Here is a 27,550-nt window from a genome sequence, read left to right as displayed (position 1 = left end):
ATGGCCTTGACCTAAACAAGACTTATTACTTTTCTACATTATACAGAAACAATTCTGTATACAAACATAAAATACCTTACTTTCACTTAATCAGCTATGTGTGTGTTTAAACCATAAAACAAAAGCTGATAAAGGAATAAAAGGGCTAGCAATCCAGCAAAGCCCCAAAAAAACAACTTTGTATTAGTAAATAGTTCCTTTAAACTCTGTGCAATTTTTTGTAAATGCACATTGACCATTTATAATCAATTCTGAAGGTTTTGAGATATTAATATATGTCAATAACATTAGAAATTATTACATACAGCATTTATAACAGCAAATTTTTTATAGTCAGCATGATAGGTATGGTACAAAATGCAGTAAAAGTAATTGGTTTAATGGAGAAGAGTATTGTTTTATCTTGACCAAATGCAATGTCATGTATTTATTGGGGTTATGGTTGTTAGCACTTTGTCAGCAGAAATATTTATTGCTCCGATAAAAGTTGTGAGTGTTTAACTTGCATAAATCTGTATTACTCTAAGAGAGATTCCAGGTAATTAGCATGTAAGGTTAAACATCGTTTAAGCTTAGTTTAAAGCCATCAAATATGTGTTCTGCTAATGAGCTGATGTCTATTGAGCCTAGAAGGAAAAAAGTCTCTTCTGTTTGTTCATAAGATACATAACAGCAGAATTCTAATTTAATATCTTAGAACTTAGTTGATTTAGCCATATTCCCAGTGCAGTATTTTAGTGGTATAATAGACTGCAAACACACATTGTATGCTTCATTGACAACTCCCCTACTTGTTTCAAATCAAAGCTAAATAAAAGCTGGTTTAATACTTAGTATTTTTTAAATAAATGTACTGTTAATTAATGGTACAGCTAAGAAGGATTCAGAAGAGAAATCTTAGTTATAGATTATATGCTACATGCTTGAATAGCCACATGTGTGACCTCAATTCAGCAGTGTACTATAGAGTCCATGATTAAACACTGTCATTATAACAAATTGAACAGAAACTGCAAGCATTGAATTGCTTCATAAGAAGTCAGTAGCAGTAAGATTGTTCTGATCTTAATGCTAATATTCACTGCACCAACCTTGTAAGGTTTGTATCTTAATTAAATTGTCATGAAGAGATGTTAAAAAAAAGTAGCATACATCAGATGGTGGGGTCAACTCACTCTTTACTAGAATTTTTTTATTTGATTCTTCTCTCCCTCACTCTCTCATCCAAATTACAATTATCACTTTAATTCATATGCACCATGTATCTTCTTTGATGTTCTGATTTTGTGTAGTGCAAATATAGCAAATAAAAAGGCTAGCTTTCTGCTAGAAAGGTACTTCTAATTGTATTTATGTTAACAGACTGTTCTCTCTCTGAGGACATAAAATAGAAAAGCAGATCCTACAATGCCTAGTAGTATTGAATGTTTTTTTCTTATGTGAAAGAGTATATGTTTTAAAATTAATAGAGGGATTTAAATCCGTGTGTTCCTTTTCTCTTGTTAACTAGAAAAGGCTTTGGATCAAATTCTGCAACAGTAGCTGTTAGAATTATTCCAGTAAGTTAGTCAATTGTTCCTTTGAGTAGTAAGATATTATTTGACATAATGAAAGTATCATGACTTGCCCCTAGTTTTTACTGGATTATAATTGAAACACTGTCATGAAGATGCTGTGAGACCTACAATTTAAATAATGTCTCTCTTAATTCAGGAATAATTAACCTTGCAAAGCAGAGTGAACAAGAACCAAGTTCTGTGACCTCTGCCTCATTAGAGCATACTGAAGAAACTGTGGAAAATAGAAAAGTTCTTCCAGAGTGGACCACCAAGAAAACTACTAAAACAAAGGTATAAGTTAAGAAGTGCCATCTGTTAAATGAGATATGTATTGTGGTAAAAGAATCAGAAATGGTAAATGTTTTTAATATAGTGGAAGAGTAACTAGCAATCTAACAGCTCTATTTATTTTCTTGCCCTTCGTTTATAATTTCATTATTTATTAATAATAATAATACAGCACCCAAAGGTACTTTGTCCTCATGGCTTACAAACATGTTTTAATTAAGATTCCTCACAGTCATTTTATAGACATGGAGAAACTGAGACCTTTTACCATTTTTCTCTTCAAGAAACTTGATCTTGTTTGTTGGCTTTCCATAAGAGTTGGATCTCTTTTTTTTTTTTTTTTTTTTTTTTTTTCCCTGCCCCGGCCTAGGTTTCGTTGTCTGTATGACTGTGTAGTATAAGTGTTTGAATGGATGTGCTATGGAAGTATTGTGAACAGGAAAATACTCTTCTTACATGTTTCTTTGTGGTTTTTGTTAATCCTTGCAATGATCTGTCTGTCCTTCAATCTTTTAATGAAAACTGCAGAAAGAACAGGCAAATACATATACCTGTGTGAAAGCTACTGCTGATGGTTGTCAAGTTACTCATAGTCAGGAATGCCAAGCTGTGAAGCCCCCTGAAAAGTACAGGGTCAGCAGGTTAGCAAAGAGAGAAAAAAACTTTATCAAGAAAGTGGGCGTTAAGTAAGGAAACTGTCAGACTGCTAGTTGCAAGAAGCTAAAAACATTTTGTTGCGTAGCTTTTTTGCATCCATGTATTTACCAACTGAGGTATCTCGCATTTTTATATGGACCATTCTCTGGATATTTGGAGGAACTCCTCTTCTTAGTGGCAGAGTTCTGAGAGGAGGTAAGTAGGTTGAGGAGTATAGGGGGGCACAAGAGAGAGATAGGTACTGGAACCACACCTTAACTTCCCTGAGACAGGCCCAACAGGCAGACAGGACGCATGACACAGAGGATTCCCTGTCCTTTCCCCACCTGGCTGAACACTGTGACTTAAGGGACAGGCGGCAATGGCATCAGGACAGGTCTCCCCTGTGACCACCCCACCTCCCCAGGTACCTGTGCATGATAGATACAAGGCTCTGCAAGTGGAACCAAACAGTAACAAGGACAATAGTTCATCTAGCATGGAGGTTAAGTCAACCTATGCCCTGCATCAAAACTGCTTCCATAAAGAAAAAAGATGGGTCATTGTCATAGGAGACTCCCTTCTGAAGGGAACAGAAGGCTGAATATGCAGACTAGACCCACTTCTTGAAGTCTTCTGCTTCCCTGGGGCCCACATTAAACATGTGAAGGGAAAGCTTCCTGCCCTGGTACAGTCCTCAGATTATTACCCATTACTGACTGCTCAGGCAGGCAGCCATGCAGTTGTAACAAGAAGTCTGAGGGCAATCAGGAGAGACTTCAGGGCCTTGGGACAACTGGTTAAGGGATCAGGAGCACAAGTAGTGTTCTCCTCTATTGGTCCAGTTGCAGGGAATAATGAGAGAAGAAACAGGAAGAGCCAGCAGATCAATACCTGGCTCCGACCCTGGTGTCACTGCCAGAGTTTTGGCATTTTTGATCATGGGTCAGTCTACACAACACCGGGCCTGCTGGCAACAGGTACACCTGTCTCAAAGACAGTAAAGGATCTTTGTCCAGGAGTTAGCAGGGCTCACGGAAAGAGCTTTAAACTAAATTGGAAGGGAGAAAGGAATAAACCCAGGCTTACTAGAGATAATCCTGGGGATAGTACACCAGTGTTTGAGGGACAGTGTGCTAGCGAGGTCCTTCAGTTTGCCATCCCAGCGGAGGCAGGGTGCAGAGACCCATGCAGCAGCAAAGACGCAGGGATTACTGATGTGTGAAAAACCACAGAAGCACCCGAGAACAGTCACACAGGAATTGGGGCTTATCCCCTCCAAAAAGGTGGTGGGATCAACAGCCCAACTGAAGTGCATCTACACCAGTGCACGCAGCATGGGCAACAAACAGGAGGAGCTGGAAGTCACTGTGCAGCAGGAAACCTGTGACATAGTTGCCATCACGGAGGCACGGTGGGATGGCTCGCACAACTGGAGTGCTGCAGTGGATGGCTGTCAACTCTTTGGAAGGGCAGGCAAGGGAGGAGGCAGTAGCCCTCTGTGCTAGGGAGTGTTTTGATTGTCTAGAGCTTAACGATGGTGATGATGGGGTTGAGTTGTGCAGGACAGCCGGGGGATCTGGCCCAGCCAGCGCGGGGTTATGGAAGGCAGGTCCGTGCCAGGGACCCCGATCTCCTCCTGTGACAGGGAGAGTCCCTCAGCGGGCGCGGGAGGGGCTGGGGGCTGTGCCTGGGCCTTCGTAAAGCCTTTGCCAGGGTCTCCCGCAGCATCTCCCGGAGGAACCGGCTGCCGTGGCTGGGGCGGGTGCATTCTGTGTCGGGTACGAGACCGGCCGGACGGCTGAGCCCAAGGAGCGGTGCTGAGTGGAGTTACATCCAGTTGGTGGCTGGTGACAGGTCGTGTTCCCCAGGGCTCCATGCTGGGGCCAGCCAGCAGCCCTGTTTAATATCTTTATCAACAATCTACATGAGAGGATTGAGTACGCCCTCAGTCAGTGCACAGATGACACCGAGTTGGGAGGAATGTTCATCTGCTTGAGGGCAGGAGGGTTCTGCTGAGGGATCTGGGCAGACCGGGCCCATGGGCCAAGGCCAGGGGTGTGAGGTTCAGCCCAGCTCCATGCCGGGCCCTGCCCGTGGGTCACACCAGCCCCAGGCAGTGCCACAGGCTGGGGGCAGGGGGCTGGGAAGGGGCTGGGGGGGCTGGCACCCGGCTGAACAGGACCCCCGTGTGCCCAAGGAGGCCAGCAGCACCCTGGCTGGTACCCGAAGCAGCGTGGCCAGCAGGGCCAGGGCAGGGACCGTCCCCCTGTGCTCGGCCCGATGTGGCCGCCCCTTGACCCCTGTGCCAGGTGTGGGCCCCTCTCTGGCACTGTCAAGCACTGGAACAGGCTGCTCAGGGAAGTGGTTGAGTCACCATCCCTGGAGTTATTTAAAAGACATGTAGATGTGGTGCTTAGGGGTACGATTTAGTGGTGGACTTGACAGTGTTGTTAATGGTTGGACGTGATAATCTTAAGGATCTCTTTCAACCTAAATTGTTCTATAATTTTCTGATTTAGAACAGAAGCAGAGATAAAATTGCTTGTCTTGTGTGTCACTGACAAACTGGTGGTGAATCCTCTGTAGCACAGTAGTGTTGGCTTCCAAGTAACAACCACATCAGTATGTTCTTCACCCTGAGCCAGTCGTGACTGACCACCTCCAGTTCCAAAACCATCTTTACATGATACATGTGTTATGCTAAGTTGTCTGCCTAAGACTCAGAAGGTCGGCGTGGGTGTAGCTGATATGTGAATGTGGTTCAATGGCTTCGGGACTACAGCTGACTTGTAGTCTCCCAGTTTTACAGGTAAAGCTGGGCATACCCGGCTACATGCAGGTATCCTCAGGCCTGGTCCCCTCTCCACAAGTATGTGCTTCCTATGAAGTTGGATGTCCTTCTGCATGAGTTAAAAACTGTGACATGAATGGGAAGATGAGGAAATAACACTCTCTGAAAAACAGAATTAAAAACTCTTTTGATTCTCTGATTGGCAGTTGGGGTTAGAATAGCAGGTGGTATTTGTACCTGTTTTGTGGGTTTTATTGTACTGAGCTGCTTCTCCTAGAAGTTTTAAGTCTTCAGGTCTTCCATGATTAGAAGCTGTCCAGAGCTGTCAGTGTTCCTCTTTACTCGCAGAAGAAAATCCTTAGTGTTGCCTCCGGAAGAGAAATGGGATAGGAATCAGCGAGGAATTAAGGGCTCTCCAGTACTGTAATGTAAATGCCAGGACAAAGAACATGAAATTAGGAAGAATTTAGGATGTACTAATATAGAAAGCATGAATATCGTCTACTGGCCATCCTAATGGTCTCTAGAATTGCAACAAACTATTTGTTGTGTGATAATTTTACATGTTACAAATACACTGTATTAAACATACTTGTGAAGTTTGAAAATTTAACTTGGTGGATGACATTATCTGAAAATGTTGGTAGATATGAAAATAATGTAATAGTGAAAAAAGTGGTATAATCTGGACTGTTTCTGCCAGACTAACTCAGGAGACTTACCAGGAAGAATGTGTTATTTCTCCCATGTCAGACTGATGATTCCTTGCTTGAAAGAGAAGTGATTAGTTACACTAGTAATGCAGACTTTTTTCAAGCTGGACTATCAATTTATACTGCATGATGAATATAAGATGTTCCACTCGTAATACCATCTTCAGCATTATTTTGATATATATGCATCATCTGAATGATTGCAATACCCTTATTTGTACAGGACAGAGCTCTGAGAGTGTGTACTTACTCTGCAAGCAGCAGTGACACTGAGCTGGAGCCAGAGTATGAAACAAATTATTTTAGAACTGCAGAGGAGACTTTTGTAGAGTTAACAAAGAACAACAAACAAGGTAATTGAAAATTTGTACATAAAAATGTGTATCCCTCATCTCCACTCTGACTCAGCAGCAGATAGTGTTTGTCATTGAACTTTCCATCTAGTTTTCACTTTCTAACCCCCGATTTTACTTCAGTCTAATTTTCCATTAGCTTGATATTACTTCTTGCTTTTTACTCTATGTGTGTGTCTTTTTTTCCTCTCTTCCACAGTTTTTGCTAGCAGGGGCTTAACTTGCAGATTTTTGTGCATAAATCCCTGCAGTGTAAGTAAAAAGAACTCTTCTGTTACATTATTACAAAATCTAAGTGGTGACTATAAAGATAGCTTCCCTTTTTTTCTTTTCAATTATATTAGGCAGTTGAAATAATGTAATGATCAAGGCCATAGTTTTCCAACCTCTGTATCAAAGTGGTGCTGGTTATGGTGCCATAGTGAAGTCTCTCTTATTGTCCTCTGAGTATTTATTGCCATTTTCAAGTATCAAACCTTTTTGTGAGAATTGTTGGCAATTTGGAATTTACTGAATTCCACTAGGTAAAAACACATTAAGTTAAGTTCTTGAGATAATAGTTTTCTGTGTTTAATAACCCAAGAAATTGCTGTCTCGTCTTGACCACCAGCTTGCTGTGATGCAAGCCACCTTTTCAGTGCAGATGTGTGCCCTCTGGGAGGGGTAGGAGTGTGCGGCTCATATCCTTGCCTACACTGCCGATGGCTTCCCTGCAGGAGATAAATTCTGGTGAGTGCAAAGGCTAGTGCAAAGTCTCAGCACCACTGAAGTCCTGAGAGCTTAAGCAGTACTTCAGTGATTTGTAGGATTTGCACTGACCCTCTGCACAGCAGTGAGCTTGACCTAGCAGAGATTAGCACCTACAGTAGATACTGCAGTGGTGAATGCATTAAAAATACTGTGGATGGCTAGATATGTCGACAGACATACTGTGCTCTTTAGCGTCTGCTGGGACTTGGACTTAAAGTTGGCATTTTCAGAGCTAATCCATTTTTTTTGATTCCACCAGAGAGAGAGCAGAGTAGGAAGCTAGGACAGTTTATTTACATTACTCCTGTAACTTTATATTTTTAATAGGTATGAAATGTTGCAAGTCATTTAACTCAGCCCGTAAACACTTCTTTTTGCAGGTGTTGCTTTTTACAAATAGTGTTCTAATACAGGAAAAATGTATTTTGCTAAAGAGGCAGATAAGCATTTTTTCTGTATTGATCACAATTTGCAAAAAAAAAAAAACTTTATCGTGTGTGCGGTTGCATTAAATGGCAGCAAATCCCCAGTTTAATGATACCTAAGAATGACTTGAAGTCACCATTTTACATAGCAAATCATTAATTTTATGTATATGGCTTTGGGGCTAGTAACAGAACTAAAATTCATAATTGTGACTGAGACAAATAGAAAAGAAAATTACAATAAAGTGTTATTGCAAAAGTATTTCTGCTATGGTCCTTTCTTGTAGTCAGGGCTTCTGTTCTGTGCTCTGTAAATGCAGTTCTCACATCATATTAATAAAAATACTTTATTCCATTCTGTGTTCAAAGATCTTAGCTTCTTTATGCACACAAGTGATACAACCTCAGAACATCCACATGAGGCTGAGGCAGGGGCTGCAGCAAACCAATTCGTAGAGAATATTTTAATACATATAGATAATTGTATTTATTAGATGAGTCCCCAAAACATAAATGAACTGGTTGCACAGTTACAGTGTTGGAATGATTTTTAATTTTCATTTATGAGCAGTGAACAGAAAGACTTGAAAGATTGAGTGCCCAATGCAAAGGCTATTAAAAGTCAATGATAAGACCTTCATTGATTTAGTGGCCTTTGGATGAGACTCCCAGTACATTGCCCAATGTTACAGAGAAGGTCAGTAGAATAGCAGGGAATAAGCCAAATATTCTAAGTTCTTCTGTTTCAACCATGAAAATGTTTTGATTCCAATTTCATGAAGGCTTTATCCTGATGCGATTTGGTTGCAGGCGCTGGAAGCAGCAGCTCTTCTAATGCTATAGATTACAAGGTAGAGTTGAAGTTTGTGTAGCAAGAAGTGTGAGGAAAGAAGCTAGATGTCAGTCTCTGTCTCTTGTGCATTTTCATGAAGCTACAGAAAATTTCTTTGGTTTTGTTTTGATCTTCTGAATGAATTTTCAGCCTTGGACTTTGGAAACTGAGGTTTTTATTTGTAATGTTCTTGTATTACAGTAGGATCCATAAAAAATAGGTAGGACCTGTTTCTTACCTTACTAGTGTATTTTAAAAACTGTTATATTCATTAGCTAAGAAAGGATTATCAAATATGGTGGGACTGAAAGACATGCTAAAGGAATTCAGCCTATCTGCCATGTAAGGCTATTAAAAGAGAACAAAAACATATAGCGAATAAATAAGTAGAACAATACCCCAAAATTAACCATCTTGTCTGTAATTAAAACAGAAAGGAAATTAATTCTGGCTGTCTCATACCATCTCCTTCACCTTGAGTATTATGTATGAACAGTCCCCTGTATATGCATTGATTGGAGAGTCAGGAGCTCATATTTTAATGCTTTTATTACATTGAATTTCAGATACCTTAAAACATGTGGAATACATTTTAAAAATGTAGAATTACATTACAATGTATGTAGACTGCATTTCAATAATTAAATATGCGGGAATAATGCTGTATTTGACATCTCTTACAGCTGTGCAGGAAAAACAAAATCAGAGAAAGTCATTTCTGGGGAACCCAATGTCAATCTTGGATTTATACCAGCACAGTCTCTGTGGCCATTTTGGAGAGGATGGACCTGAACAATTAACACATTACAGTTTAATTGAGCAGCTGAGCGGAGCTTCCAGTAAAGACAGCAAGGGCAAGGAGAGTCCAACTGTGAGTTACTGTGATTTTTATATTACCTCTCATTTTATTCATGATTATTTTCATTTGTCTCTTGTTTTTACCTGAATGTGTTGATTGATCACAAAAACCAGGCAGACTTGGAGAAAAAAACAGCATGACCGGCAGAAGAGTGAAGATCTAAGTATTTTTAGAACTGAATGGTACATTCTGATGCTCAGCTGTCATAGAATTAGACTTCCAAAATTGACAAGTAGAGACAGGATAGTGCTAGCACTCTACCATTAGAGAGGAGTTGAAATTTCAGGCTCGAATTCATCTTTTAAGGCTGCTCCTTCACATGTAGTTGGATAATACGTATAACATAACAATGTAGTAAGTGACTTAAACATCTGAAGTAGTATTCCTGAAAATTCAGATGAAACTGTGCTATGGAAATCAGCTATCTTCTGATCTCTTTTGAAATAACTTTTGGTGTTAGCTATGGAACTCCTAATTTTTGAGGGTTTAAAACATTATTTTGATGAAGATCAGTCCTGATCTGATTGGTGGATCTTGACACTGAACAAACACATTTATTTTCTCTACTTCATGTGAATCCACTTGCTATTTCTATGTCTAAAAGCATTGAACCTGACATCATACAGTCTCAACAACCCTGAAAAGCAACTTCTTAGTCTGCTCTTTTCCTCCTCTTTTTCATGTCTTCTCTCATCCTCACACTACTTTCTCACTTTTTCTCTCCTTTGCTCTAACAAGCCTATTTGTTTGAAAATACAGCCACCCGGCCATGATCCACTGTAATCATTTTGCCTCTACGTTCAATCTCTTTCCCCAACTCTTTTTCTTAAATGCAAGCTTTTTTGTTTCTGTGTGTATCATTCAGGATATTTTGGGTATGTTACAGTATAATCAAAGGTGGGAGCAGAAAACAGTGAGTGAGCTGCTATTTTGTAGCATAGTGGTATAGTTCATAAGTGAAAAAAAATTTTTGTCCCTTCCCAGACTCCAGTTTTTAGCTTCAGAAAATCACTGTGCATTGTAACTGCAAAGGTGATTAACCAGAGTTAGAGTCTTACAGCTCTCAGGAACCCAGGCCAAATGTGCAGAAGGAATGTGTGGAACAAACTGGCAATGTCCCTGTTTATTCCAACTCTGCTGGCATGAAAGCCCTGCTTAACTGAATATTAAATTGACTCACAAACTTCAAAAGAAAAATCCTGAAACGTATCATCTGCTTCATTTCACAATCAACCAAATTTCACTACTACCCAGAATATGATTCAGTTTGAATATATCTGGGTCATATTAGATAGGACAATTTTGAAGAATCTGGTTTCATAGTTGGGAAGAAGAAAAGGAAGAAAAAATAAAAAGGTAGTAGAAGTGTATTATCAAGGATAGAGGAAGGAAGATAATTTGAGCATCCACATAATTCTTCATCTTCAACATCTAGAAATGCATAGCTTAATTATGCAAATGAAATTCAGTATTTATGTATGCATATATATAAAAATACGTAAAAATCAGTTCTGCTTTCTGAAGGCCAAGGTCTTTTGCTATTAACAGAGCAGTTAGATTTGATTCCACTATAGAAAAGTGGCTCAGAGTTGCATCTACTTTTAATTCATTCTTCTCATGCTTTTCTTGTATATGACATCTCTGGAATGTGCCCAATCAGCATCAAAATGTAAACAAAACTTAGGGAAATAGCCTTAGGATACTTGTAAAAATCCATCATTAAACTAGAAGGCAACAAGTATAACTCTGCACTAGCATTTTTCATGCACTGTGTTGGGGGACTTTCAAGATTACTTTCTGAGGATCTGAAATAGCTCTCAAAACAGCATTGCCTCTTGGTGAACAGCGAAAGCTCAATAAAGCACTAGAGATTTGCCTATTAGTATTAAACTTTTCAGAATGACAAATGAGAAGCAGTAACCATGAAAAGCAGGTTGCCCTGAACTCCTTGTTTGAACCAGCACAGCAAATTTTTCTGAGCTGTAATTTATCCAACCCAGGAAGATCCACAGTCTGTTTAAATTAGAACTGTGTGATCTGGAACATTACCCCAAAAAAAGGGGGACACCAGAAACCCAGGCACTTAAGTCCAACAACTTTAAAAAAAAAAAACAAAACAGATAAATTTGGGGAGGGCGGGCAAGGGGTGCAGCTTTCATGCATAGTATTTGACATTTTGAAAAAGGAAATGCTATGTGCTTTGAATTTCATTCCCAAATGCTGTGCGTGAAGCCTTTAGAAAATAGAACAACCAAGTGTTGTGATGGGCAGGATGAGTTTGTGCTGCTTGTTGAAAAGAGCAGTGTACTGTATCCGTTCCTCAGCCCAATTAAATTGGACTGTACAGCACCAGTATGATAGTGGCTTCAGACTGGGTGCTCTAATGAGGGATTCTGGCAGGAAGCTCTGTTAACCCAGACTTACTGTCATTTCAATTGTCTCCTCACCACACATGTTCACCAGCATTACCCCCAAAGTATATGCCGAAGTTTTATCTGCAAAAAAGCATTGCACAGAAGGAGTTTCAAAAGGGAAATAACCAATGGGTGATTACCATGATAAAAGGACACTGAATGGGCAGTTTGAGGAATCAAAAAAGGCTTTTACACATTGAAAGAAGAACTATTTATTTTTCCAGTTTCTTACCTGCCAAGTCTTAAACACTATCCTGGTTAAATTCTCTCATCACTAAGACCAATTTTATGTTACATGTACTTTGACCTGGGAAGCATGTTCTGAAATAATGTCATCCTTTCGTACACCGCAGAATTTTGGACAAGAAAAACAAATGGCAATTTCAAAGAAAGAAATAAGATGCATTGAATCACAGACATAAAACTTTCACTTAAATTAACAGCTATGGTGTGTTTTCATGTAGGATTTTCAGAACAGGAAAAAATAATTTTTATATGAATCAAATTAATTTTAATTGAACAGTAACTTCTCTGATTTCATAAAACATATGCAGCACCTGATCCAAAGTCCACTGCAGTCAGCCCATGGGAGACACCTACTTAGTGAAACTGCAGTGAGGCCTGCATTAAACAGCTGTTCCTCTTCCCTGTAGCAGCAACTGCTAGTGCATCGAGCAGTTTGCTGACATCATGATGGCTATTTTTGCAATAAAAAAAGTATTTCACATTTCAGTAATTCACTGTTTAGACTTCAAAAGCTCAGTGATCTGTTTCTTCTTATAAGAATTCAAAAAACAAGATAAATTTCCCTCACCCAGGCCCTTTATTTAAAAACTTACTTTATGATCAAACAAGAACTGACACAAGACTTTTTATTGTCAGCTTTGTTCCCTTGGAGAAGTAACTGAGTTGGTCAAAGATTTTATTACTTAATCATCCTTATGTTCCCAAAGCATCAAGAAAAATATGTTTTCTTCTCTGTCCTTAACCAGCCACCACATAATTGTTTTCTGTAATACAGCCATTCTTGTTTTCTTTTGTCCTTTCGTATTACTCAATTTGAGTCACCGTCAAGGCTTGCTTGTATTTCAAGGCATGACTTGAGCACTTCAAAGAAATCATGCTTTATGGAAGGGGTTGATACCCATCACAAGTTTCTAAATTCTCTTGTTTTCCCTAAGTTGTGTGACATACGTGAGAAATCTGACATTTCTGGCACAGTTACAATGTTGACTGCATCAGCAATGTAACTAGGGGGTTCAGTTAATGAAAGAGGCTTGTCTGTACAATGTGAAGTTACAGTCTTCCTCAACACAGCAGTTTGTGTGTGTTGTACAGATGATTCATGAAGGAAATCAACTGTTCAAATCACTGTGTCTTGCAGTTCAAGTAGATATTAGAGCTTGCTGGCAAATACAGGGAAAGGAAAAATCTGAGAAGTTGCTGCTGTTTTGGCTGCACTTACAAATGGGACTGACATGGCGGCATTCCCAGATACGCTCAAGGTTTTTTACAGCCGAGTAAGCTGATTGGGAGTTAATGCTGTATGATTGAATCATTGCTCTCACAAGCCTTCTAATGCATCATATTAACAGAGGGGAATATCCACAAAAGGACTAGAAACAACAGTGAGGAAGTTTGGTAATTGCACAACACTTGCCATCCTCAAGGATTCCAGATCATTAAGCTGATACTATAGAGGGTGTTCCAACATTCCTGAATTACAGCGATAGTTAAAGCAGCCTAGACACCTCTGCAGGCTACACTAAACAGGAGTAAGAGAAAAACAAAGGCAGGCATGAGCTGCTTCTGTTTGTGTCTCATCTCCTACAGAGATCAGTAAGACTTGAGCTAGGGTATGAATTGGCAGTACACTGGGCACTTTGCACTGTTCAGCTATTTAGGCAGGCCTTGGAGAACGTGCCAGCAAAGTTTATGTCCTGATTTGGGTTCTCTGAGTCACTTCTGAAGGGGCCTTGTTTTCTCTGAAAGAGGGAAGCTTTTAGGCTCTTAAATGGAGCCCCTATTTAAAAAGACTCTCCATGTTTAAATGTCTGAAGTAGTTCTAGAGCGACTGTGTGCACTCTGCTTTCACAGATAACTGATGTTTTTCACATTATCAGATATGCTTAGGGAGGGATTCTGCTTATCACATGTGGAGAAGACTAAGATAATTATTTGGGTCCAATTAGCAGTTGGGAAGAGGTGCATCCTAAGAGTTTAAGTGGGAAGAGGTACTGACCTGTGGAACTACTTGCTTCCTTGCCTTGACCAGAGAAAGGGAGCCTATGCAGCTAGCTTATACTGAGTACCAAACTTTCAACCCAAAATTAGCAAGTTGAACATTGCCCCAAGCTTTCCTCTGTGGGTAGCTAATAAAAAGCAGCTATTGTAGCTACCATTTGTATTTTAGAGAGTGAAACTGCATCTCAGTGCACCCTCAGGTGAGTGCTAAATAATTACCTTGCTTATACTTTCATAAAAATAAGAGTTCCTGCAGCTGGGGCAGCACTGGGTGGTACTTGGCTAGTTGCTTGGTCTCAGGATCTCAGTTTCACTGTCTGTAAATTGGGAACAGCAATATCTATCTCATGTTACAACCAGAAAGAAAACAGCAAATGCTCTAGATGACCTACATCTTGTTTTGTACAATGTGTGTGTTACTACAAATACAGAATCTGAAGCAACTCTTAAAAATTTTGTACCAGAAAGTAATAGAAGATAGAAGGGATCCCTTGTCAATAAAAGAAACTATCTAGATGGGCTTCATCAAATCTAGGAAGTAGTTGATTATGGATTTCTGTGTACTGATTGTAAAAGTCAGTTTCCTGTGTATCAAGGACAGAAACCTCACCTCCTCTTTGCTATTTTCCTTGCTAGGCTTAAAAGAGAGGAAGATGACAAGGTGAGGAGGGAATTAGCTATATTTCCTTTCCTAGCCCTGATGAACCAAAGATATTAAGGAAGATACTGCTATTGTACAACTTGTAAATGGGGAATAAGTCTGCAGATTCATTCACCCATCTGTTGTGTTTTAAGATCAAGGCTTTTCTTTCATGTAAGGTATTAGTATATCAAATCATTGCATATGTTTAGGGAGGTGGTCTATTGATGTAAACATTAGAAGATGCCAGCCTAGAACCAGACGTTCATCCTCCTTGTCACAAAAATGGAAAATAATGTTTACTGTATTTATGCTTTTGTATCAGATCTTCAGAATTCACATCATGTTAGCACAGGGTGTAGTATTGAAGATCCAGCAACAGTTTTATAAAGGGCAGTGTTACAAAGAGAAAGTAAACTACCCAGCAGACTTGTTTGTCCATCTGGGGGTCAGCACCTCTGTTTTGAAAGCAGAGCAAACTACCTCACCCAAAGAAAAGGAGCACATTCTGAGCACCGTGCTTGAATTGGCTAGGACCCAAGCCAGGAGTCTCCTGGTGGTGTAAAGCCGCACAGCCATACCCATTTGGGTCAGAGTGCAGTCCAGTCACGGCAGCCCTGAAGTGGCCAAGCTGGAGCTAGGCTGTCCTGAGCTCATTGCCTCATGCGTGCTTGCTTGGAGCTGCCCTGCCTCCAGAGCTGGTGCTGCCAGGCAAGGCCGCGTCTGTCTGCCACCACCGCGGGTATGTCACCGAGAGCGCTCACACAAAGCCTTACGGGGCATGGACTGCACTACTGAAATAGCCACTCTGCACCACAGCTCTGTCCCGTTCCCTAAACCTGGTATGTGTGCAGGTCTTTAAGCCACATGTTTCCATTTGTCAAAATTGTTTCAGTCAAATTTGCCCACTGACAGGCTTGGGGCTGCGAGACTTCCTCCCTATTTAATCAAAGGTTTTTGATTCTCAGATGAGTGATGCAATACTTGTTCCGTCAAAGCAAAAGCTGTCTGAGTAATTACCCAAGTTGATGTAAGATCTATTGTCAAGGGAATTTTATAGGAGTATTTGACAATGCAAGTGACAAAAACCACAGGACCATGATCTGATAAGAAAACAGATTTTACCGTACCACCCATGGGAGTAGTACAGAATTAAAAATATTTTTTCTAGCCTCAAGTCTGATTCAACTCATGGGGAAATGTGAAATTAGAAATAGGCTAGGATGTCTCCAGACATCAACAAAACCTACATCCCTGCGTGTTTTTTTCCCCTCCATAGGGCAAGTTCACATTCTGAGACCTGCTACTGAGCCTTATATCCCTAATCAGGTCTTACTGTTTCTAGTATCTTGCCATCAAAGTTACCTCCAAAAAGTAGAGTGAAGAGACAGCAAAACAAGCCATTTGAAGACTGCTAGGTAGTCTCTTGGGAGCAAAGTCTCACTTGACATGTATCACTTAAAAGAAATGTTGTGTAGTGTGGAAGAACATTCTTACAGTTAGCCTGAGGAGCTAGCTTGGCAACAATAAAAAGCTGCAGTTATACAGAGACTCGTTTCTCTCCCTGTGCCTTCTAGGTGAAACAACTGAGGCTTCTTACACTGCTGAGACTTTTAGTAAAAAATCATGCAGTGAAGGGTGGCTCAGCAAGGAGGATGGTAACATTCTCCGTAACTTTTTTAAGTTTTTAAAAGGCTTTGGCAAGGCAAAACAACATTTGGAAGGCAGAGTCCGCCAGAGAAGATAACTTTTTTAATGGTATGCAAGGGATATTTTTAGGAAAAACTTACCCTAAAAAAAACTGGAAGCTGTTATCTGCTGATACAGTTCTGCTTCTAGCACTAATGGACTCAGTAGTTTTAGTACTGTGCCACCACATCCCGTTCTGACTAGCCCTCCAGCTGGTGTAAAAGTTCTGTTTTATGTTTGGTTAGTGTATTTATGAGGACGGGTAGGTGGCGACATTTTAACTCAAATATCTTTTAGCGCAGAGTTTTAAAAGAGTATTTGGATATTGGTGAAGGACAGAAAGTCTTTGGCATAGTACAGCAGGCTGTGTGGCATTTAAAACACATGGCGTGCAAGGCTAGCAGGAGAATACTTTGGATGGGAGTCTGAGAGAAGACGCGGAGGAAGTGAAAAGCTGTAGCTACAGGAGGAAAGTTAAGGACTTGAAGCATCACTGGCATGTAGGTGCAGTTCTAGTGCCTATGGCACAGTGTCATGTAACGCTAAATGCCCAAATAATTCACAGCACGGAGTGAGCTGTGCCTTTGTATGTGGTTTGTCAGGTGCCAGATGCAGATGTGTGGGCTTGTCTGATTTAAGGCAACACATTGAACTGTCCTGTGGCTGCAGCTGGAGTGCTGTGCTGACTGAATATAACCCCTTTGGCACTGTAAGGAGGGAAGAACTTTGACCTTTGAGTGGAAAAACTTAATCACTGGAGCAGAAACCCCCTGTCCCACCATCTCGGCACGTAATTTCAAATTACAGAGAGAACCTTATCTTTTCAGCATGTAGGAGCTGCATAACTATATTACACACTGGCAAAAAGTCCTGCAGCTCATTTGCTGGAGTACCCAGAGGAATGGTCCAAACCTGCTTGTGTACAAATGCCCAGAGCAACACAGAGCTGTACGGAGCTAATTTACAGTGAGCCTGCTTGGGCAGTGTTAGCACAGCTCCTTATGGCCTGGTTACTCCAGGTCATTTCTCGGCAGGGCTGAGCAGCTGAAATAAGCAGAGTGTTGATAAGACCCCACCACGTTTGGTCCCAGCCCACAGTTTGCTCATCAGTATCTTCGCATCACACTGTGCTGTGCCTTGCAGATACACCCTGAGCACTATAACATCTATTTGCCTATTAACTGAAGATTACATAAGGATTTGATAGACGCTGTGGCTCTTAGGTGTAAGTAGGTAGATTCTTTAGTCTAGTAAGAACCAGAAGTACTGCTGAGCAAAAGTATCATCAGTGATTTCCCTGAGTGGAAAATGTTCTGAGCTGTTTTTCAAAGGTTTGACAGATGGAGCTGCTGTGATTTGCAGCATGGCCCAAAGTGCACTAATGTTTCTGTCATTTGTAACCAGACACTCTTCAGTCCTCCATCTTTGGAAATAAAGCTTTAGGTTTCATTTCTCTCCATGTTGAATTGGAATATTATAACAGCACTGTAGGCCAAAATGGAATTCAGGGCACATTAACAGCAACAAATGATAAATATTAGTAAGTTTGTGAGATAGTGTAATTGTTGTAATGGTAGAAATTATATTAGTAATAAAAGAAAAAGCTAAAAAATAAATTGGATACCATAAACATTGGATTGACTCAATCAAAATAAGAGCAGTAGGGCAGAGAGGTATTCAGTGAGCTGTTTGTTTTCTGAAGCTGGAAAATATTTTGACTCCAAGAGGAGCATCTGATTAGCGAAGTTAAATGAGATGAATAATGCTGTAATATTTTTGTGAATTGTTTTTCCAGCTGAAACTTGCCTTCCTTGTCTACAACAGTGATACGTTTTGCATAAAGCACTCAAACATCATGCAGGGAAGGGTAGGAAATGACTGATCTTTTAGTATGAGAGTTCCATTCTGAGCAGAATACATGAAGAATAAGTTACACAGCTGATGGTAGTAGAAACTGTGGCAGTATACTGAAAATATATTAGCAAAGTATTTCTTTTTTTAAGAGGATGCTTTTTCTTTTCATGTGTATACAGACAATAATACCCTAATCAACACAGTCTTTGAAAAGAAGGCAAATTTTATGTCAAATACAAGCGAAAGTCATACTGAAATAATTTGCAGGTGTTTATAGTTTGTTCTACAAGCTGTTTTCATCTCCCCAAAGTGATTCACCTTTTATTTATATGAGAAGTTATACTGGATTTTGAGCAATATGACACACAGATTGTCTAAATACTCAAGAAAAATATTGGTTACATATTTTTTGTGAGCTCAAACACTCTATAGCACGTCCCAAAATGAAGTATTTTATTTTTTTACTGTATTTTCAGGCCCCGATACGTGAATTCCAGGACTTGTGCAGCATCCATATTATTTTAATGGAAAGTAGTGTTTGTATTTGGTAGGAGAAATAAACATGGGATTTAGCAGATTTGTTAGAATTAAGTGACACAGGGATGTTTGGGAAGTTTGTAAGGTATAGCTATACAATTTAAATGTCTAATTATCTTTCACAAAGGCTAAGATGGGTGATATAAGTTTTCATAGCACTTGTCAGAGTCCTCCCAGCCTGAACTGCCCATCAATCCATCAATGACAGACACATCCTGATAGCTCCGCTCCCATTAGTGCCGCCTTCTCTGGATTACTCCACTCTTTGCCTGATCATTAACAGAGGTCACTAAAACTTTTACATATTATAAAAAGCTGTAGCCTTAAGAACTTCCCTTAACTAGTGTTATTCTCAGCAAATAAAACCCCAAGTGAGTGTTTGAAAAATTATCTGAATAATTGCCTGTCAAACATGTAAAAGTGATTTTTCTGACATCCTATTACATATGCACATATCCTATGGTTATTGAAAGCTCTATAAAGAATACTGTAAAACAAGACCTCAGATGGATTTGGGTGGATGAAGAGTAAAGCAGAAGTGGGTGGGAATGAAGAAATTAAATATGAATATATTATATTGCTGAGCGTTATAAAATTAAAATGTTAATCATGCAGTAGTAGTCTATGATATTTCTTAGAACAAGAGTGTATAAACTTCACCAAGACACCGTATCTGCAGAAAAGTTACCAGATTGAGAAACTTGTTGGTAACACATGCACTAAGGTGCAAAGCAGATTTGAAATGTAAGAAGAGCTTTTCAGACAGTGCCTGAAACCGAGGAACAGAAGTAGCTAAGCAGCCAGCACACACTTCCTGATTGCTGTTGCATGAATTATTTTGCCCTGCATAGCCTAACTGGAGAGTCTTTGTTTGTGGCCCCTAATCAGTAAAGATATAGGCCAGTTTTTTCAAGCTTCATTTCCTAATGTCTGTGCCTAAATTCATATATTTAAACACTTCAGCTGCCCAGTTTTCAAAGGTTCTAAAAATCTGCAGCTTTTGCTGATGTCTTTGACAGATTCATGTATTTGGATGCTGTGAAAATCATGGTGTTTATATAGGTGCTCGAAATCTGGTTTAGATATTCTCCCTCCATCTCACAGAATATTGATCTGTAACATCATACTTCTGTACATTTGCTTTATGGGTGATGTCATGGAACATCAGCAGACATTTTGCCCTGAGTTACAAGGAAGACCAAATACAGGGTATGTTTTAATCTAGTCCTACAATGTCACAGTTAAGATCATACCATAATGAAATTCTTTGTATTTTTAAACCCATTTCTTTGTTGCATTTTCCATAACATTCATGTATGAGCAACAGGAAAACGCTAAAACTCATCTGTGTCATTTTACGGAATATTTTTATTATTACTATTATTGGAATGTCATCCTTTCTTTCCATGTTACTGAGAACTGCTATAACAAGCCAGGGTACCAGAAAGATCAACATTTATAATACAGCTTTTCTATAAATAAAATCCATTGTAAAAACATGGAGTCTGCATTATGACATCATTAGTAGCACAGTGATGAAAACAGAAGCAGCAGAGCAAGCCAAAGAACAGCAGTCACCATCGAAAAGCAGCATAATTTGGAGGGCTGTAGCCTTTCTGGTTAACTGATAAAGACTAAATAATAGTTTTTAGAGGTTCTGTTTGCTCATGGTAATTTCATCACTTGTGATACTAGAAGATGAAGTGTCTGGCTATGTAGGAAGTTTAGGTATGAAGACGTTTATCTTATTGTCTTGTTCTACAAGGCAAATACTGTTGAGTTTTTTCCCCACGTTACACAAAAACTACTTGGTTGCTCAGTTAGTATGTTTTCTAAGTGGAAAGGGGGCACATGTTGATGGCACCCGCTAGTGTCACATGCACTTTAGCTCAGCAGTGTCTGTGCCTGTGAAAGTGTTTGGGAAGCCACACATTCTCCACCACAGCCAAAAACTTAGATACCAAGTAGGGAATGCACTGTACTTGGGATTTCAGGTACCTCCTGCAATTTCTGTGGGAGATAGAGCTTTTTTTTTGCCTCCATATCCTTTTCCTCCAGAAGGTTGTAAGACATGGAGTCTGGATATCAAAGGACAGAAGAATTCAGATTTATGCATGCATCATTATATAGATAATGACCATTCATATTTACCCAGAGGCAGAAACTGTTCAGTGTCCGCAGGCCCGATGACACAGTGCACAAACAGGATCATCTCCATAAGCTCCATAGGCTTTGGATAGCAGAAAAGCCCTGAGCTTTTACACAGGGCTGTCCAAAGAAATAAAATGATAGACAACCCCAACTGATATACCAGAGTCTGTCTTGCTGTTGCTGGTGGCATTAGCATTTGCTAACCTGTGCTAAGCCAATTTTGTGAGACAGTTGGGAGTTTAACAAACCTATTTCAGATTGTATTTTGGAAGAATCTCAAGCATGGGGGAAACTGGTCATGTTCTGTTCATTGCAGCAGATGGTATCCCATTTGGTGTTTGTTAGCTTTGTTTGCAGCTCAATATTTTGTTTCTAGGGGAACTCAGTAAGTTAAATAATTTATCTCTCTAATGCATCAAGAGTCTGATCCAAAGTCTACTGAACTCAGTGCAAAACATTTGATTAACTACCACATACACTGGATAAAATGCCAGGTCCTGTATGTTGAAGAGCATTTCAGATGCTCTCTAGTGAGAATAATACAGGCCTCTGTCTCTCCATGGAGAATTTCTTGCCTGCAAAGAAAAAACTGAATATTCAAATAGTGACAAGCTTAGTAGTTAAGAGTGCAGGACTATGGAGATCAGGATGATGTTCTGGCTGACTGTTCAAATTGCTAAACCTCTCTTGCTATTAAATTCCCCATTTTTAAATAAAGAATATAAATAATACCTTCCAGCTGCATTTGAAATTTAATCCAGTACTGTTAGCAGGCTGCTTTGAGGGCTTTGAAGGCCCCATAGCAGCGCTAAGCAAATAATCATTATCGCTTAATATTCTCATCAAGCCTTCTTACTCAATATGGGATCTTGCATTACAAGGCTAACCACAAACACATCACCCCTCTGCTGAGGAATTTTCGGAATGTCAGAAGCAAATTCACACCCTGATTCTGCAAAGAGTTTTGCATGAGTAGAGAACTGTACCGCCTTCAGCAGTCCTGCTGTCTATACAGGGCTCCTAACAATATCTGCGCATGGAGGAAATTTTTATTCCATTCTTACAAGTAATTGAATCATGAATAATCTAAATTATCAATGAAATCAACACTTAAAACACTTTTTTTTTTTTTTGTATTCCAGTAAATATCAAATGCCTTTTTATTTTCAGCAACACTTCTCAAATTACTCATTCACTACTAGGGCCTGGGAATTGCTGTGTTCTGTATTTTTATCCAAATTTCCTGTTTGTATCATCTTTGGTCATTCAAAAAATGAGTGCATATTAGCTCTACAGTGTGTCTGCATGAATTCCAGTTGTATTTTAGTCCTCCTAGTGGCCTATTACATTAACAGTATTATAATCTGTATCTTAGGCATAGGAACATGTTCTGTATTACCAGTATCTTACAATAGTTTGCAGTGTTCATACTATAGCAACATTTCTGTACTGGTAAGGTCAATAAATCTTCTAAAGCATTTGTCCAACAAATCCATTCATGTGGCTGGCTATCACTTCACATGCACTTTTTTTATTTATATACAAATTGTAGCCAAATCAATACAAAAAATACTACATTATTCTGTCACTGCAGGAAGCCCACTGTAGGAACAGGAGCCTGTCGTGGTTCCTCACACTGAATTCCTTCTTTGATCATTCCCAACAAAGGTTTTCTCACAGCCAAATAGTGGGGTCAGACCCCACAGAACTGAGGTTCTCAATATATCATTTTCATTGTGCTTCCTTTCTTGGAAGAAGCCTCCAGAGCCTTGTCAAAATAACACCTCACATTCTAAGAGTGGACTTTTATAGCCCAGGTGGGTTCAGCACAGATGTTTACCAGCCTTTTAGATCCTGTTAGCTGTTTAACCTAAACCTTGCTGGAATCCAGGGAAGGCAAAAGTGAAAGGCAAAGGTATGTCCAGCACACTTGTCCTTGACTCCTTTCTGTATTGAGGCTGTGCCCCTCACAGAGAGTTTGCAACCACTAATGCTTCCTACCAGATCCAGGTGAGAGACGTTTTGTATGACTGGCTGAACCACAATACAGGATAGAGGTTCTCAAGACCACAAACAGATGTACTTGTGTCTAAAAGATGAAGCAAACAAATCTAAACCCATAAACTTCACTATGAGAGTGGTAAGACACTGGCCCAGGCTGCCCAGAGCAGCTGTGGGTGCCCCATCCCTGGCAGTGCTCCAGGCCAGGCTGGATGGGGCTGGGAGCAGCCTGGGCTGGGGGGGGGGTGTCCCTGCCCATGGTAGGGTGTTGCAACTAGATGGTCTTTAAGGTCCCTTCCAACCCAAACCATTCTATAATTCTATATGAAATTAACTAAAATTCCTATCGGCTCACAGCCAGATGATATGTGTGTTAATCAAAATGTGTATCACTGCTTTAATTTTGTGAGGAGGCGAGTTTAACATAAATCTCCTGGCTGCAGGAACTTCCATCTGCATCTCCAGCAGTGGTCATCTTGGTGCCCAGCATTACCATACTTAATTCACAATGTTTCTTTTTTATTATCCTTTAGAGCTGGGCAAAGGAATAATCTACAGTCTGTGTTTATGACATAAATTGCCTATTCCTTTCATGTAGCCCTGTGTCTCGTTTCCTTTTGGATTAATCCGCATGGTTACTGAGTCACAATGCTCAGGACTATATCCTTGAGTTGTCTGGTAAACATGAGATTAGTTACAATCTGTATTTTTTTCATCAATATATATTTTAATCCGCTGGCTAAATTATTAAATTTAATCTCAGCCTGTTTCTGTTCTCGGTGTTGTCACCGCAAGCACAGGTGTAGTGCTTTCTCCTGGTTAACCATGGTGGATGCTCCAAATGACACAGATTCTCTCAGGTACGAGGCATACTGCACTACTTGAACATACACCACGTACTCCATAAGCCATAAATTGAATGAGAAGCCTGTTCCTTGACCCCGGTCTCTCATGAGACAAGTGAGAGACTGAGCAAGGAAGCACGATTGTTATCATTATGCAGGTTGTTTCTGGTGGATGCGGGTAGCATTGCTTACGGATTTTGTATACACAAAGTAAGTATTTTAAGAGTGTGAATGGCTGGCCCCAGTGATGGTAGTGGTCAAAGAAGACTGCAGCAATTGTGGAAGTGAGACCAGGGAAGGAAACAAAGAGGACATGAAACCTGGTTACCATGCTGTTTCGATACCAGGACCATGTCCATGGGTTATGGACAGAACAGGAATCACGGCAGTGGAGTAATACATCAAAGGTGAAGCAGAAAATCTGTGTAACATAGCAGATAGGTAAATGAGACCTTGCAAGTAGACACAGTGAAGGACTCTGCTCGGCTGGTCTCCGAGGTGCCTTACTTGCCTCAGATCATATCACCATGCTTCCCAGTTCCACCATTTTTGCACGCTTCTTCGTCCTTCCTTGTATAAATGGTGGGGAAGTAGTTCTTGCTCTCCTCATGCATTATGCCACACCGTACCATGTGCCATGGTCTTTCCTCCTTCGTTGTCTTTGTTTATTCCCTTGTTTAGCAGATGTTTCTATGGTTCTTCAGCTTTTAGCAAGCAGGAGGTACCCAGTGTGCACCTTCTTACAGTGGACTTCTGTTCTGTGAGAGTAGGCTTAGGTCACAGAATGATTTTCTGAGCATCACAATCACACTGGGCACATTCCTGTGTCCATGTGCATGAGAAGATTGCTAACGCTCCTCTTCAGCACCTTGAGTGGGGAAGCCACACAGGCAGACATACCTGCAGCTCCCCATTCTTTCAGAGGCAATCCAGGAGCTCCTGCCAATGGATCTGAGTTAACAAACATGTCCTCGAGCACATCTGGAACTCAGCCATTAATTTCTGAGCTTTTAAATTACAATTTTTACTTGATTATCTTCCAACAGTTTTTTAAATTCTTGATTAATTTTGGGCTGGCTATTTAATACATTGTTTGGTTAACTAATTCATGTAGCTGTTTATAATTATTGCCTTACTCTAAAATCATCTTAATAGAAGGTTGGTTGGGGTGGGTTTTTTGTTTTCTTTCCAGTAGAATAACAAGTTATTTTATTATTCAAACAAGGCTTACTTCCTGCTGTTTTCAATAAGATTTTTAATAAATATGTAAATTTAAAAATTAATTTACTGCATACGTTTGGCAGCATGATTCTTGAACTGACAAAAGTTTGATGGATTGTAAAATTATCCTCCATAAAAATCATCAGTCATAGTAAACAGAATTTATCAACCTCTGGTAATTTTACAGCTTTTTCTTCATCTTATCTTCTGTTAGGAACTCACTTAAAATTGATTATAATATAGTATGTTTCTAGAACCGTAATTCATTCATAGATTAATTAGATTTTAGGTTAATATCCCATCATGGTATAGGACATAAGCCAACAGTGTTTTCCAGTTGTTACAGAACTGCAGTAGAGAAACCTTGATTACTGTTCCCATGTGGTTTAACCGCCAAGACTAATCACTAATCAAATTCAAACAACATAAAATGGAACATCCTTCATAGCATTTATTTTCTAGCTGACTTATACTATGGGCTCTTTATTGATACAACTTGGTGTACTAAAATGAACTAAAAATTGCATGAGAGGATTTATCCTTCTACTTTAATTTAGTTCTGCAGCCTATATCTGAAACTCTTGCTCAGATTTTTGTGGATGTTGTGTCTCTGTCCCTCAAAATATTCTGCCCTACAGCAAAGATAAATTGTTTGCATAAATTTAGAAAGTACATGTAAATAACTGTACTGTTATGTAGGATTTGATGGCAGATGAACTTAAACATAGGTTTCCATTCTGCACTTCATGCTTTGCTTGAATCAGTACTGAAAATAGCACACATCATGTCAGCAGAAGAGGTGGCAAGTGCAGTCATGTAACCAGCATCATTATTTGCATCTATCCTGTCCCAGTTTTCTCTGATTACAAAGCAACTTTTGTAGTCTTCATTGCACAGGGTCAGAAAACAGCATGCACATAGGTCAGGCTGCGACAGATTTACCGGGAAGGCAACCTGGGCCTCTTCCTTTGCTGCCTCCAGAAGCACTGACCAATGCAACATGTGGCATGATTGCCCAGCCACATCCCCTAACCCTCACTTAGGGAAGGTGGTATCTACATCCCTATAGAGGAGGGCACACCCGGGGTGGGGGGTGGGGGGGCGGGTCATTAGTGCCTTCCAGACGCCAGGTGTCACAGAAGAGGAAAGAAAAGGCAATGGTTTTTCATTACATTCATAAGAGGTAAAAAACATCTAATATATAAAGAGTTGATTAAGATCTGGAGTGGAAAGGAAAATGACAGCTTCAGGCTCCTAAAATAAACTCTTTTGTTGGGGTGGGATTTAAGCATGATAATTCAGAATTTTTTAAGAATAAAGATCCCGTTTCCAAATGTGAAGGTTATCACCTCTGTATTTCTGCTTGGTGAGAGCTTGGGAAAGGTATTATTCTGATGTGTGCACACTGTGTACACCAACATGGAGGCTCCCTCCACAGTGGCTAAATGTGCAGTCATGCAGAGGTGGAGTGATGGGTCTGGAAAGATTGTTTGTGTCTTCCAACTGTCCTCCTCAGAGGCTAAAAATGAGAAAAGTATTTGCTGTGGAGTTCACTCCTTTGTTTAAATTACGTCTATGAATCATCTTTTAAACTTGTAAGAAGGGATATTCCCTTACTTTCCTCTGCAGGTCTTCCAGCAGAGATTCATACTCTTTGAACGCCCTTGCAGACAGCACAGCCCTCTTAGTGCACATACAAGCCAGTTTTCATAGCTGGGAGAATTATTTCTGCATGGTTTCTTCATACTGCTGATTTGTTCTTGATGCTGCCACATAACGTTGTTCCTTTTCTATCTGCTGCTTCTGCCTTTTTGCCCATAGGTCAGGTGATGTACACAAGCTAACCTGACATGAATCTAGTCCAGTACTCAAAAGAGAGGATTACTAGTGAGGAAAATCATTATCCTCTACCAATTACCATCTGCAGTATAGTTTTGAAGGGCAGTTCCATTTTCCACCAGTATGCTGGGTGACTGACATAGAGACATTACAGACCAGGAACTGAGACATCTCTAGACAGTGAGAGGATAAGTGTCTTTGTAATTACCAAAATAAATAGTCTTGTTCAAAAAAGCCAAAGGTGGAAGATGACACAGCTAATACTTAGGAACCAGTAGTCTGAGAATAGTTCAGCCATTCAGAAAAATGACCCCGATTACTGAAAATGTCAGGGAGATTATATGTTGTATGAGTATGATCCTGCATTTACTGAGTTTGAAAGGATTTTTTTGCTGCAGTCAAATGTGGGATAGAATCTATCTTTTTAAGAACCTCATTTTGTATTACATTTTTAAAAAACTTTTCTTGAACCATATTTTTCCCCTTCTTGATTCAGTTCTGAGTAAGTATCCCAATTTTTTTTAAAGAAAAAAACTCCAAACCTCTAATCTAGGATAAAATTGTAACCCCTTTTTTATAAAGCCCCTTCTTTATTGGAACAATCAGCCATACTTTCATCAAGTTGAGGACTTTCATTCAGTAGGGCAAAGCTCTGTATACTTAAATGCCATGTGGTGAAATACAGTCTGATGAAGACTGGAACAGTGAAGTTACTTAGGACTGCATAGTTCCAGTACCGTTCAGTTATCACTGGCAACGTAACCCTCAGCATAATTCTGTCAAGGAATAGCACTGAACTTCAAATGGTTAAGCAGAGTTCAGTAACTTTGTCAGCAATCTTTTCTGTCAATATGAATTTTTTTTCACTGTAATTTTTTTCCCGTCACTAGAAAATCAGAACAATTT

The 27,550-nt window shown here is 39.8% G+C and overlaps 1 protein-coding gene across 8 annotated transcripts in view; it reads left to right on the top strand.

Moving 5' to 3' along the window:
* The window catches only part of NCKAP5 (NCK associated protein 5), a 245,345-nt gene that overhangs the window by 209,966 nt on the left and 7,829 nt on the right, over positions 1 to 27,550 (top strand). For 6 of the 8 annotated variants that reach the window (XM_056349061.1, XM_056349063.1, XM_056349062.1 and 3 more), the window contains 3 exons: positions 1,714 to 1,850; positions 6,214 to 6,343; positions 9,034 to 9,221. In XM_056349061.1, the coding sequence (XP_056205036.1) occupies positions 1,714 to 1,850; positions 6,214 to 6,343; positions 9,034 to 9,221 (455 nt within the window). The remainder of the gene's footprint in view (positions 1 to 1,713; positions 1,851 to 6,213; positions 6,344 to 9,033; positions 9,222 to 27,550) is intronic. The other 2 variants (XR_008823499.1, XR_008823500.1) reach the window with 1 other exon arrangement.

The sequence above is a fragment of the Falco biarmicus genome, chromosome 8 (assembly GCF_023638135.1).
Source record: "Falco biarmicus isolate bFalBia1 chromosome 8, bFalBia1.pri, whole genome shotgun sequence".
NCBI lineage: Eukaryota > Metazoa > Chordata > Aves > Falconiformes > Falconidae > Falco > Falco biarmicus.
Note: the sequence above shows the minus strand (reverse complement) of the source record. Positions and strands in the feature narration are given on the sequence as shown.